Raw genomic sequence first — 14149 nt, forward strand, 5'->3', positions numbered from 1 at the left:
GCTCGTCCCTTCAAGGTCAGCTTCTCGGCTCTCCACTGACCACATCCTAAACTTTTAAATGGCATCCGGACGGGGAAGCCAAGCCTGATCTGTGGCCGGCGGGGGGTGGGGGCAGGGCTGCCTCCTAATGCCCTGACGTGGTCCAGGATCGATCTGACGGGGCGGGGGCCTGGTTGCCAGCACCTGCCTGCCTGCCTGGTGGCCTGGCCACGGGCTTCTCCATGGGGAGCTGGCTCTGTTCTTTTCGGGGTAAGCCATCCGGGCCGCTCTTGCCCTGGGTTCCCTAGACGAGTCTGCTGGGCAGGGGCTCTGTTCTCCTGGTTTGGGAGGAGGGCGCACGGAAGCGGGGTTTGGAGTTCCGTTTGGTTCAGGAAGAATGCTGAGCAAGGCCTGGGATTCAGGTGGCGTGGGCTGATGGAGGGAGGTCCCTTCTTTAGGGCGATGCTCCAGAGGCTGGGGCCGGGGTGGCCACAGGAGAGAGGTGAGCTTCAGAGGGACCCCTCCCTGCCTCCCTGGAGGAGGCATGGACTGAAGGGTGGAACCAGGTTGCGGTGGACCCAACGTGGGGCTGGCGGAGGGGAAAGCGGCTCCCTTGAGGGAAGCTAAGGAGACCCCATTCCTTCCTTCGTAACCTCTGCCTTTGAGCACCTTCTGGAGAGAAGAGGGGGCTCAGGAGAGCAAGCTGTTTGAGATGTTCAGGGCATTGATGCATGTTCCTCTGGGGCCACCAGGAAGGGGGAGTCAGGTTGTGCCATCTGTCTGCATTTCAGCCCAGGGGGCCCAGGGGATGAGAGGCGCATTGGTGAGAGTCCATCTCCTGGGGCTCCTGTTCCGGGGGTGTGCAGACATGCACCCCAGTTAGCCTGGGAGGCAGGTCGTGCAAACTAAAGGGGGAACAGAGCCCTGTGGGGTTGGAAGGGAGAGAGACGCAGTGCACCCCTTGGGATGGCTGCAGATGAGGGGTTGTGGAGTTGCTGTGGGCAGAAAGGAGGGTTTCCTTAGATGATCCCGAGAGGAGAGTGTGTACTCGAGGCAGAAGGACGGAGCTTTGACCCACACAGCCTGGTTGATGGCTGCGGTATTGACATAGTGCCTTCCCTCCCCTCCCCTCCCCTCCCCTCCCCTCCCCTCCCCTCCCCTCCCCTCCCCTCCCCTCCCCTCCCCTCCCCTCCCCTCCCCTCTTTGAGGGTCTCACTCTGTCACCTGGGCTGGAGGGCAGTGTCACGATCATGGCTCGCTGCGACCTCCAGCTCCTCTCTCAGTCTCCCAAGTAGCTGACACTCCAGGTGTGCACCACCACACCCAGACAATTTTTGTATTTTTAGTAGCGATGGTGTTTCTCCATGTTGGTCAGGCTGGTCTTGAACTCTTGACCTGAGGTGATCCGCCTGCTTTGGCCTCCCAAAGTACTGGGATTACAGGTGTGAGCCACCGTGCCCGACCAGTGTTTATTAATCGATTCATTTTTTGTTCCTCTTCCCCACCCCAGGCCACTGTGCCCTGTGCTAGACGTGGGGGTGCTCCTGAACTCTGTTGTGTCCCCAAGAATCACATCATAAACCCTGTCCCACAGAACCTGGACAAATAATGTTTTAAAGGTTGCCTAATAATTAGAATGACGTGAACATAATTTATGTCACTGCTCCTCAGTTTGGAGGGACTGAGATTCAGGTTTTTGTGTGTGTATGTGTGAAGGTCAAGATAGGCAGTTTTTTTCCTTTCTGAATTATTGGAAATAGGCCAAAGAATGCATTCCCTTATTTTACTTTTTCTTTCAAAAATATTTTATTTCTGGCTGGGTCTACACCTGTAATCCCAGCACTTTTGGGAGGCTGAGGTGGGCGGATCACCTGAAGTCAGGAATTCCAGCTGAGCCTGGTCAAAATGGCGAAACCCCGTCTGTACCAAAAATACAAAAAATTAGTTGGGTGTGGTAGTGGGCCCCTGTAATTCTAGCTACTCAGGAGGCTGAGGCAGGAGAATCATTTGAACCCCAGAGGCTGAGGTTGCAGTGAGCCGAGATCATGTCACCGCACTCCAGCCTGAGTGACAGAGCGAGACTCCGTCTAAAAAAACAACAACAACAAAAAAAAGTTAGGCGAGCCTCTGAGCCCCGAGAAGGAGGCATAAATGAATTAGGAGTGATTTCTTCTGTGGAATTGCTAGACTAGGGGAAGGGTGAGCCCGTAGAGCAGTGGGTTTGCAGCCTGAGCGCACGGGTGGGTGCAGGGCCTCCTGAGATGGGGAGGATGGTGGGGAGCTTTGGCCAGGGCTGAGGAGGGAGCTCCTGCGGGTTGAGAATGTTGGCTGTGAGGTCCTCGAGGAGGCGGGTCTCGATCTTGACTGAGCTGAGCAAGTGGGGATCAATTTGTTTGTTTCTTTTTCTTTCTTTTTTTTTTGAGACTGTCTCGCCCAGGCTGGAGTGCAGTGGCATGATCTCAGCTCTCTTCAGCCTCTGCCTTTCGGGTTCAAGCAATTCTCCTGCCTCAGTCTCTCGAGCAGCTGAGATTACAGGTGCCTGCCACCATGCCCAGCTAATATTTTGTATTTTTAGTAGAGACAGGGTTTCACCATGTTAGCCAGGATGGCGTCGATCTCCTGACCCCCAAGATCTGCCTGCCTCGGCCTCCCAAAGTGCTGGGATTACAGGCGTGAGCCACCGTGCCCGGCCGGGGTGATGAGTTTTAGATAAAGCAGTCACGAAAGGCTCCTCTGAGGAGATGGGGGAGCCAGCTCTGTCCTTCTGAGACAAGAGGGCATGGGAAATGCCCACACCTCCATTCAAGGAGGAACCCCCCTCCACCTCCCCTGGGTCCCACACTTCGGGTCCCTTCCTCACTTACAGAGGTGACATGGCGAGCTGAATTGTAGCTGCTGGCATCCGCACTCTGTCCCCTTGCCGGGCCCCGTCTGGCCGTGCCCGCTCTTCACAGTGTCTGACACAGGGTCTGATCTAGTAGATGCTCAGGAAATGGGGTCCCTGGACATTGGGCAGGAATGGAAAAGGTCAGTCTCGTCTTCCTCAGGCAGGGCAGGACTTGCATCCTCCAAGGCCGAGGGGAGACTGCGTCATCTGGGCGCCCTCATTGTCCCCGCCAGCTGCAGGACCACACTGCTAGCTGCGGCCACCCTTCCCTGGTGTCCTTAGGCCCTTGTCACGCTTTGAACTTGAAACTTGGAGTACATTCCCTTGTGCCTCTTGTCTGAGTGGGAATCGCTGTCTTGGGCATGGATCAACTACATGTAGGAGGTTTATTTTAATTTTTTTGTTTGTTTGTTTGTTTTTTGTGTGTGTGTATGTTTTTTTTTTCCCTGAGATAGAGTTTCGCTCTTGTTACCCAGGCTGAAACATAATGGCGCCATGTCAGCTCACTGCAACCTCCGCCTTCCAGGTTCAAGCGATTCTCCTGCTTCTCCCGAGTAGCTGGGATTATAGGCGCCCACCACTATGCCCAGCTATTTTTATTTTTTTATTTTTTTGTTAAAGACACAATTTCTCCATGTTGGTCAGGCTGGTCTTGAACTCCTGACCTTAGGTGATCCGCCCGCCTTGGCCTCCCAAAGTGCTGGAATTACAGGTGTGAGCCACCGCGCCCGGCCGACCCTTCCTATTTCTGACCTCGTCCTTCGTTATGTTATGAGGAAACTGAGCCACTGACACAGAAAACCATCAACTTGGCTTGCCCTGGCCAAGCCAATATGTCCCTGCTGACTCCCTGGAGAGATGGGAAATTTCCCATGGTTTCCCAACTGCAGGAAGCTGAAAACGCCTCAGCATGCAGGGAATCTGAAGAGGGTTTTGTCCCTGTGATGCGGGGACAGCTGAGGGTCCCCCTACTAAGAGGAAGAATGAAGCGAAATACCCAAGTGCAGTTGCCATCGGCTCGTGCCTTGGATTTTTGCAGCTGTTGAAACAACTGGTCCCTGGGCCTGTGACCCCTGGGAGGGGTGGGAGTCGTCTGCCTGGGCCGGGACAGCTGGGGACAGGACAGCTGAGCAGGCAGCGTCTCACCAGGAATAGCCGTGCTGGGTTACCTTCCACCTGGGGACCCTTCTCGGGGCTCCCCGTAGAAACAGGCCTCACCTGTGCTCCCATGTTCTACATAGAGCTCTCTCTGCACAGGAAAGGGCCCTAGAAGTGGATGTGGGGGGCTAGATGCGATGGCTCACGCCTGTAATCCCAGCACTTTGGGAGACTGATAGGGATGGATAGTGAGGTCAAGGGATCGAGACCATCCTGGCCAACATGGTGAAAACCCTGTCTCTACTAAAAGTACAAAAATTAGCTGGACATGGAGGCACGTGCCCACAATCCCAGCTACTCAGGAGGCTGAGGCAGGAGAATCACTTAAACCCTGGAGGCGGAGGTTGCAGTGATGAGAACACGCCATTGCACTCCAGCCTGGGCGACAAGAGTGAAACTCCATCTCAAAAAAAAGAAATGGATATGGGGTAGGAGCTGGTACCTGCCAGGCACCCCCTGTGCGAGTGGTCAAGTGGGGGGGGTTCTGGCCAGGCGCAGTGGCTCACACCTATAATCCCAGCACGTTGGGAGGCCAAGGCCGGAGGATTGCTTGAGGCCAGGAGTTTGAGACCAGCCTGGCCAGCATGGCAAAACCCCATCTCTACTAAAGTTAAAAAGAAAAAAAATGGCCTGGTATGGTGGCTCGTGCCTGTAATCCCAGCTACTCAGGAAGCTGAGGCATGAGAATGGCTTGAACCCGAAAGGCCAAGGTTGCAATGAGCAGAGATCGCGCCATTGCACTCCAGCCTGGGGACTCCAGCCTGGGCAACAGAGTGAGACTGTCTCAAAGAAAAAAAAAAAAAAAAAAAAAAGAGGGAGGATTCCAAAGCCAGTTCAGCTGGGTCCTCCTCGGCCTGGGTGACCTGAGCACGTCTCTTATCCTCTGTTTCCAAATCTGCAAGATAAGAATATAATGTATGCTTACAACGAATAGCCTGGCGTGGTGGCACATGTGTGTGGTCCCAGCTACTCAGGAGGCTGAGGCAGGAGAGTCGCTGGAACTTGGGAGGCAGAGGCTGGAGTGAGCCGAGATCGTGCCGTTGTGCTGCAGCCTGGGTGACAGAGCGAGACAGTTGCCAAAAAAAAAAAAAAAAAAAAAGGGCCCCATCCATCGAGGAGCATGCAGTTAGCACTACATAAATGCAGCTGCCGTTTTAATTCTTTTATTTCGTTCTATATATATACATATATATATATATATATATATATATTTTTTTTTTTTTTTTTTTTGAGACGGAGTTTCGCTCTTGTTGCCCAGGCTGGAGTACAATGGCGCGATCTCGGCTCACCGCAACCTCCGCCTCCTGGGTTCAGGCAATTTTCCTGCCTCAGCCTCCTGAGTAGCTGGGATTACAGGCACGCGCCACCATGCCCAGCTAATTTTTTATATTTTTAGTAGAGACGGGGTTTCACCATGTTGACCAGGATGGTCTCGATCTCTCGACCTCGTGATCCACCCGCCTCGGCCTCCCAAAGTGCTGGGATTACAGGCTTGAGCCACCGCGCCCGGCCCTCGTTCTATATATTTTTTATTCTTTGGAGAGACGAGGTCTTGCTATGCTGCCCACACTGGTCTTGACCCTCGCCACCCTTCCACTCTCCTGGGTCTGTGGACCCTGAGGCCTTAGGCTGGGCTGCAGCTTGGGGAGGGGACAGATGGGGAGGCCCAGGAGAGAGTTACTCGGGTCTTCTTTCCTTTCCCAAGAAAGACAGAAGGGGACGTCTTCATGCGGGAAGTCTGTGGCTGTGTCCCTCTGTTAGGAAACAGGCTGGGAGCCTTCAGTGGGTCCTGTCACTGTCTGTGGACGAGGATGGGGGTCTCGTTGACCACTTGCACAACACCTGGACCCCACAAGGAGGCCATGGGGGGGGGTGTCTCAGGTCAACAGCTGAGGACCTGAGCCCACCCAGTGGGGAGGTGGCTTGTAATCCTTGAGCACGGCTTCATCCCTGGCCGGGGACTTGGAGTTTCCTTGAGCCGTTGCTGCTGCTGCTGCTTTTTTTTTTTTTTTTTTTGAGATGAAGTCTTTCTCTTTCCTCCAGGCCGGAGTGCAGTGGTATGATTTCAGCTCACTGCAACCTCCAGCTCCCCGGTTCAAGTGATCCTCCCACCTTAACCTCCCGAGTAGCTGGCGTTATAGGCACGCACCACCACACCTGGCTAATTATTTTATTTTTAGTAGAGACAGGATTTCATCAATCATGTTGGTCAGGCCGGTCTCAAACTCCGGTGATCCGGCCGCCTCAGCCTCCCAAATACTGGGATTATGGGCATAACTCACTGCACCCAGCCTGGAAACACTGCTGCTGAGGGCGACCTTTCCTGGAGACCGTCTGGAGGGCTGGAATAGTGGGGAAGACAGCCCGCCATGCCTGCCTCGGTTTCCATGGTGAGACTTCATCTCTCCAAAAAATACGAAACTCAGCCCAGCGTAGTGGCAGCTGTCTGTGGTTTCAGCTACTCGGGAGGCTGAGGTAGGAGGATTGTGGAGCCCCAGAAGCAAAGGCTGCAGTGAGCCATGATCGCGCCAGTGCACTCTAGCCTGGGTGACAGACCCAGACCCTGTCTCAAAAAGTAAATAAATATGGGTTTGGTGTGGTGGCTCACGCCTATAATCCCAGCACTTTGGGAAGCCGAGGTGGGCAGATCACTTGAGGTCAGGAGTTTGAGACCAGCCTGGCCAACATGGTGAATTCCCATCTCTGCCAAAAATACAAATCAGCCCCCTCCCAACCCGAGACTCTGTGCTCCTGGGGCCCCCCAGGGCCCAGTCCCGGGCCGGCCCTAACAGCCACCCTCTTCCCTCTCCTCCTCCTCTGCAGGCTCCCCCCTGCACAAGCAGTCATCGGGACCCTCCTCCTCCCCGGCCGCAGCTGCCGCCCCCGAGAAGCCAGGCCCGAAGGCGGCCGAAGTGGGCGATGACTTCCTGGGGGACTTTGTGGTGGGCGAGCGGGTGTGGGTGAACGGCGTGAAGCCAGGCGTGGTGCGGTACCTGGGCGAGACGCAGTTCGCGCCGGGCCAGTGGGCGGGCGTGGTGCTGGACGACCCGGTGGGGAAGAACGACGGCGCGGTGGGCGGCGTGCGCTACTTCGAGTGCCCGGCTCTCCAGGGCATCTTCACGCGGCCCTCCAAGCTGACCCGGCAGCCCACGGCCGAGGGCTCAGGTAGTGATGCCCACTCGGTGGAGTCGCTGACCGCCCAGAACCTGTCCCTGCATTCGGGCGCGGCCACACCCCCGCTGACCAGCCGCGTCATCCCCCTGCGGGAGAGCGTCCTCAACAGCTCCGTGAAGACGGGCAACGAGTCGGGCTCCAACCTCTCGGACAGCGGCTCTGTGAAGCGGGGTGACAAAGACCTGCGCCTGGGGGACCGCGTGCTGGTGAGTGCGGGCGCTACGGGCTCTGGGCCCGGCCTCCCTTCCCTCCCCTGCTCCACCCCACATGGCCAAGCTGGACATCCCGGGCTGGGCCAGGGGGTGCAGATGCCTTATCAGTTACAACCGGAGGGATCAGAGTTGTTGGGGTTGAGAGAAGCGGGTCACTGAAGCTGAGAGCTTCCCGCCGAGACCCCTCTTCTCTCCACTAGTCCCCGCTTTTGGGGCCAGGTTGGAAAGGGGACGGTCACCCCCCAGTCTTCTGGAGTCTGAATACAGCAGCGACCTGGGCTGGTGGTGGTCAGGTGGACTGGACAGGGCTGTGTCTTGCTGTCCTTGGGAAGTGACTTGCAGGGTACAGGGAAGTCCCTGATGGGGCCTTCTGGGCCTGGGGTGTGAGGAGCTGTTGAGGGGACAGGAGTCCCTGTGTCCAGTCTGCAAGGCTTCCTTGGGAACGTGGGAGGTTATTCCAACCTGAGAGGAAGAGCACAGGCTCGGAGCTGCAAGGCCCAGTGGAGAAGGGCAGGGGGTCTGGGGACCCAGAGCAGGGACCCCAAAAGGGGATTGCTGCCTGGAGTCCTCCCTCCCTGCCCTGGGGACCTGGCGAAGGTTTCTCCTGGAGCTTTCTGGGAAGAGCTTTGGGGTTGCGGGCAGGGGAACGAGAGTAAGTATTTACACCCATGGCTCCGTTGAATCCTCAAGCCTGTGCTGTGATGTGATTTTATCATCCTCACTTTACCGATGGGGAAACCGAGGCTCAGGGAAGTTTAATAACTTGTCTGCCGTGACAAGTGGCAAGTGCCTGCCTACTGTTCACTGAGCCGTGTCCCTCACTGCCCTGGCGAGGGTGAGGGCTCTGCTTTTTTTTTTTTTGAGACAGGGTCTTGTTCCGTCACTCAGGATGGAGTGCGGTGGTGCAGAGCTCACTGCAGCCTCAAACTCTTGGACTCAAGCGATCCTCCTGCCTCAGCCTCCCAAGAGGCTGGGACTACAGGCTCATGCCTCCATGCCTGAACTTCCCCTGGGTAACCTGGTGGTGAGCATGGCCAGATATGGTCCCTGCCCTCCAGCCGCCTCCAGCTTACAGGATAGACCACAGGCCAGTGGTGGCAGACATCGGTGTCTCCCTACAGGCCAAGGCGGGTGGATCACCTGAAGTCAGGAGTTCGAGACCAGCCTCACCAATAGGGTGAAACCCTGTCTCTACTAAAAATACAAAAATTACCTGGGCGTGGTGGTGCACGCCTGTAGTCCCAGCTACTCAGCAGGCTGAGGCAGGAGAATCACTTGAACCCAGGAGGCGGTCGCAGTGAGCCGAGATCTCACCACTGCCCTCCGTCTGGGTGACAGAGTAAGACTCCGTCTCAAAAAAAACAAAGAACAAAAAACCCCCCAGAAACTCGAAAGAGCAGGGAGGCTGGCTGAGCGGGCAGTCGGGGAAGCCAGGGAAAGATCACACCCAGAGGCTGACCTGGGTGACCCCACAGGGCCAGGGACCTGGGATGGAGTCAGGGCTTTGCTCTAAGAGCCGAGGGAGCTGCAGAAGCTGCGTGACAGATTCATGGGCTAAGGAAATCATACCTGCTGCTTGGTGGAGATGGGATTGGAGGGGGCACGAGGGGGCCGGGCGCGGCGGCTCACGCCTGTAATCCCAGCACTTTGGGAGGCTGAGGCGGGTGGATCACGAGGTCAAGAGATCGAGACTATCCTGGCCAACATGGTGAAACCCCGTCTCTACTAAAAATACAAAAAAAAAAACCTCTCTGGGCATGGTGGTACGTGCCTGTAGTCCCAGCTACTCGGGAGGAAGAGGCAGGAGGATTATTTGAACCTGGCAGGCGGAGGTTTCAGTGAGCTGAGATCAGATCGTGCCACGGCACTCCATCCTGGCGACAGCAAGGCTCCGTCTTAAAAAAAAAAAAAAAAAAGAGAGAGAGAGAGAACTGGTGAATGTGAGAATGTGTCGTAGTCTGCAAGGAGCTATGGCTGTGCAGAGTCTGGCTGATGTCGTGGAATTGTCCTGGGCATGGGCCTGTGACTCTGTTGGGGTGGAAAGTGGAGGTTCTGGGGGTTACTGACCAGCCCAAATTGGTCCCTGGATTGGGGAGCAGCTGGTTTGACCCCGTTTGATTCTGCCTGGGATGCCCACTGCACCAGCTCTCCCTGGAGGGAGTGGGAACTTCTGACCATCTCTGAGTATGGTGTGCAAGACAGGGCACCAGGTGGGCACTGCCACGGCTCTAGAAGTGTCTGCCAGGCTCCAGCCTGTCTGCAGGGTCGGCGTCAGCAAGGGGGCTGGGCCACCTTGACCTTGACTTCTCAACCTTTAGGAAGGTTGCATCCTATGGTTGAAACACTGCTTTCTGGGAGGCATAGCTCACACTGGGCACCGTGCCTAGCTCTTTTTTTTCTTTTTAATTTTTTTATTTTGAGACGGAGTTTCGCTCTGTCGCCCAGGCTGGAGTGCAGTAGCGCAATCTCCGCTCGCTGCTTCCTCCACCTCCCGGGTTCAGGCAGTTCTCCTGCCTCAGCCTCCCGAGTAGCTGGGACTACAGGCATGTGCCGCCACACCTGGGTGATTTTTGTATTTTTAGTAGAGACGGGCTTTCTCCATGTTGGTCAGGCTGGTCTTGAACTCCTGACCTGAGGTGATCCACCCACTTCAGCCTCTCAAAGTGCTGGGATTACAGGCGTGACCCACCGCACCAGGCCCACTTTTTTTGTTTTCGAGACAAGGACTCGCTCAGTTGCTCAGGATGGAGTGCAGTCGTGCAGTCATAGCTCACTGCAGCCTCAAACTCTTGGGCTCAAGCGATCCTCCTGCCTCAGCCTCCTGAGAAGCGGGGACTACAAACGTGCACCACCATGCCTGGCTAATTTTTTTAATTTTTATTTTGTAGAGATGGGGTCTCTCTATGTTCCTCAGGCTGGCCTCAAATTCCCGGCCTCAAGCAATCCTCCTGCCTTAGCCTCCCAAAGTGCTGGGATTACAGGCATGAGCCACTTGAGCCCAGCCTGGTTTAGGATTTAGGTTAGGGAAGAAAAGGACATTCCAGGCTGGAATTACAGCGCAGCAGGATCCGAGACTGACTGTGTGGAGACAGTGGCAGAGACCTGGTGCCTGAGCAGAGGGGCTGAGAAAGCAACCCTGCCTGAAGGCCAGAGACCAGAGAGAACCGACCCAGACTCACAGACAGGCCTCCACGGCAGAGACCCCAGGGCCCTACCCAAGGAGGAGACACAGGAGGGTGGGCTCTGGAATCCAGCCCAGCTGGGGTTGAGAAGGCTGTGGAGTCTAGTAAGAAGAGGTCCGCCTGGCTCTTTCACTCCCTGACTACTCTGAACCTCAGTCTCTTCTTCTGTGAATGTGGTAACAGTGCCCACCTCACGGAAATGTCAGATTTGGAATTCATGTCTTTCATGTGCCAGGCGCACCTAGTTGGCCCTAGGAGATGGTGGGGCAGGAGCTGGTTTTAATTGGGGAGCTGGATTAGCTTAGGCACACTTGAGGCATACTTGAGGTGTCAAGAGAAGTTAACATTTCATGATTTTTATTTTTTTTTAGACAGAGTCTCACTCTGTCACCCAGACTGGAGCGCACTGGTGCAATCTCAGCCCACTGCAACCTCCAGTGCCCGTGTTCAAGCAATTCTCCTGCCTCAGCCTCCTGAGTAGCTGGGATTACAGGTGCCTGCCACCATGCCCAGCTAATTTTTATATTTTTTAGTTGAGATGGGGTTTCCCCATGTTGGCCAGGCTGGTCTTGAACTCCTGACCTCAGGTGATCCACTGCCTTGGCCTCCCAAAGTGCTGGAATTACAGGCATGAGCCACTGAGCCCTGCCCTTAATTTTTTGTAGAGAAGGGTCTTGCTATGTTGCCCAGGCTGTTCTTGGACTCCTGGGCTCAAGTCATTCTTCTGCCTAGGTCTCCCAAAGTGTTGAATTTTCAGGTTTGAGCCACCACACTCAGCTACGAAGAGAAATGTTTTTTTAAAGAGCTAGTGGTGGGGGAAGAGGAGAAGCAAAGTCCTTCTCAGAAACCCTGGGCGTTCAGTAACTGGCCACATGTCGGCCTCTAAAAATGAGGTTGCCGCTGGAGCCAGGAACAGAATTGGTTTAAAACTCTGTAGATTCAGCCAGGCACGGTGGCTCATGCCTATAATCCCAGCACTTTGAGAGGCCAAGGTGGGCCAATCACTTGAGGCCAGAAGTTCAAGACCGGCCTGTGCAACATGGTGAAACTCCATCTTTACTAAAAATACAAAAGTTAGCCGGGCGCGGTGGCGCGTACCTGTAGTCCAGCTACTTGGATGGCTGAGTCAGGACAATTGCTTGAACCTGGGAGGTGGAGGTTGCAGTGAGCCGAGATCACACCATTGCACTCCAGCCTGAGTGACAGAGCAAGACTCCATCTCAGAAAAGAAAAAAAACAAAAAAGAAAAAAAAAACCTTAGATCCCCTGCCCCGTCCCCATTCCTGCCTTGCCTGGCGACTGTTCCCCTAGCCTGGATCACAGAGAATTATTGGATAGAGGGATCCCAGGCAGATGGGACTACAACAGGAAGTGAAGTGAATATGTCTATTTTAAGTCCCCCACCCCGACCCCCACTCGGCTCCCTGAGCCCTGGCGACCACGCCTACTCCCTCCACAGTGGAGATTATAGGAGACTTCTCTGGGGAAAACGGCTGGTCCTCTGAGAAATAAGAGAAGGTGATACAGGCATTAAATATGAACAAAAACACCACTCAATATGTGAGTATGAATATTCATGTATGTGTAAATATTCAGTGAACAAAAACACTCTGGGAAATGAAAAATATCACAGAAATAAGAAACTGCACCAAGTGTTAGAAGATAAAGCGAAGAAAATATCTCGGGAACCAGAACAAAAAGAGAACAGGCTGGGTGCGGTGGCTCACGGCTGTAATCCCAGCACTTGTGGCGGCTGAGGCAGGTGGCTCTCTTAAGGTCAGGAGTTCGAGACCAGTCTGGCCAATGTGGTGAAACCCCATCTCTACTAAAGATACAAAAATTAGCCATGCATAGTGGCGGGTGCCTGTAATCCCGGCTTCTTGAGAGCGGAGGCAGGAAAATCGGGAGGCGGAGGTTACAGTGAGCCGAGATCACGCCACTGCACTCCTGCCTGGGCGACAGAGTGACTCCGTCTCAAAAAAAAAAAAAAAAAAAAGACAAAAAACAGGAACCAGAAGAGAAGAACATTAGAGAACCTGTTTACAGAGAGGGAGAAGGAGAAAAGGAGGGGAGAGAATCAAATAATAAATTCAAGAAAATTCCTCAAATTGGGAAGAGCGTTTCTTTCTTTCTTTTATTTTTTGAAGCCTACGTTTGCACTTTTTGATCCGGCCGGAGTGCAATGGCAAGATCTCGGCTCACTGCAGCCTCTGCCTTCCGGGTCCTCCTGCCTCAGCCTCCTGAGTAGCTGTGATTACAGGCATGCACCACCACGCCCGGCTGATTTTTTCTATTTTTAATAGAGACGGGATTTCACCATGTTGGCCAGGCTGGTCTCGAGCTCCCGACCTCGAGTGATCCACCTGCGTCGGCCTCCCAGAGTGCTGGGATTACAGGCATAAGCCACCTCGCCCAGCCGTGTGATTGCACTTCTATGAAGTGTCCAGAATAGGCGAATCTGTAGAGATAGGACAGAAATAGACTAACGGTTGTCAGGGGCTGCCAGGAAGATGGAATAGGATGCGATTTCTCCTGGGTACGGGCCTTCTCTTTGGGATGATGGTTCTGGAAATAGTGGCAATGACAGTGAATGTACTGAAAGCTGCTGAATTACATGTTTTTATGATTTTTTATTTTTTGAGACTGAATCTCGCTCTGCCGCCCAGGCTGGAGTGCAGTGGTGCAATCTCAGCTCACTGCAACCTCCGCTTCCTGGGTTCAAGCAATTCTCCTGTCTCTGCCTTCCAAGTAGCTGGGATTATAGGCGCCTGCTACCGTGCCCAGCTAATTTTTGTATTTTTAGTAGAGATGGTGTTTCACCATGTTGCCCAGGCTGGCGTCAAATTCCTGAGCTCAGATGATCCACCCACCTTGGCCTCCCAAAGTGCTGGGATTAAAGGCGTGAGCCATTGTGCCCGGCTTATATGTTTATTTATTTATTTATTTATTTTTATTTTTATTTTTTGAGACGGAGTTTCGCTCTTGTTACCCAGGCTGGAGTGCAATGGCGCGATCTCGGCTCACCGCAACCTCCGCCTCCTGGGCTCAGGCAATTCTCCTGCCTCAGCCTCCTGAGTAGCTGGGATTACAGGCACGCGCCACCATGCCCAGCTAATTTTTTTTTTTTGTATTTTTAGTAGAGACGGGGTTTCACCATGTTGACCAGGATGGTCTCGATCTCTCGACCTCGTGATCCACCCGCCTCGGCCTCCCAAAGTGCTGGGATTACAGGCGTGAGCCACCGCGCCCGGCCATATGTTTATTTTTTATTGTTGTGCTTCATTTTAATTTTTATAGCGATGAAGGGTCTCACTGTATTGCTCAGTCTGGTCTCAAAGTTCTGGCCTCAAGTGATCCTCCCACCTCAGCTTCCCAAAACAGGCACGATTACCGACATCAGCCACCATGTTTGGCCCTGTATTTTAAAAAATGGCTAAAATGGTAAATTTTACGTTACGTGAATTTATACCTCCATTAAAAAAAAAGAGAGGCCAGATGCAGTGGCTCACACCTGCAATCCCAGCACTTTGGGAGGCCGAGGCGGGCCGTTCACAAGG

The 14149-nt window shown here is 54.2% G+C and overlaps 1 protein-coding gene across 3 annotated transcripts in view; it reads left to right on the forward strand.

Moving 5' to 3' along the window:
* CLIP2 (CAP-Gly domain containing linker protein 2) overlaps nt 1-14149 on the forward strand; it is an 89444-nt gene that overhangs the window by 32835 nt on the left and 42460 nt on the right. For all 3 annotated transcript variants that reach the window (XM_074390501.1, XM_039460640.2, XM_039460641.2), the window contains one exon: nt 6848-7404. In XM_074390501.1, the coding sequence (XP_074246602.1) occupies nt 6848-7404 (557 nt within the window). The remainder of the gene's footprint in view (nt 1-6847; nt 7405-14149) is intronic.

The sequence above is a fragment of the Saimiri boliviensis genome, chromosome 20 (assembly GCF_048565385.1).
Source record: "Saimiri boliviensis isolate mSaiBol1 chromosome 20, mSaiBol1.pri, whole genome shotgun sequence".
Lineage (NCBI taxonomy): Eukaryota > Metazoa > Chordata > Mammalia > Primates > Cebidae > Saimiri > Saimiri boliviensis.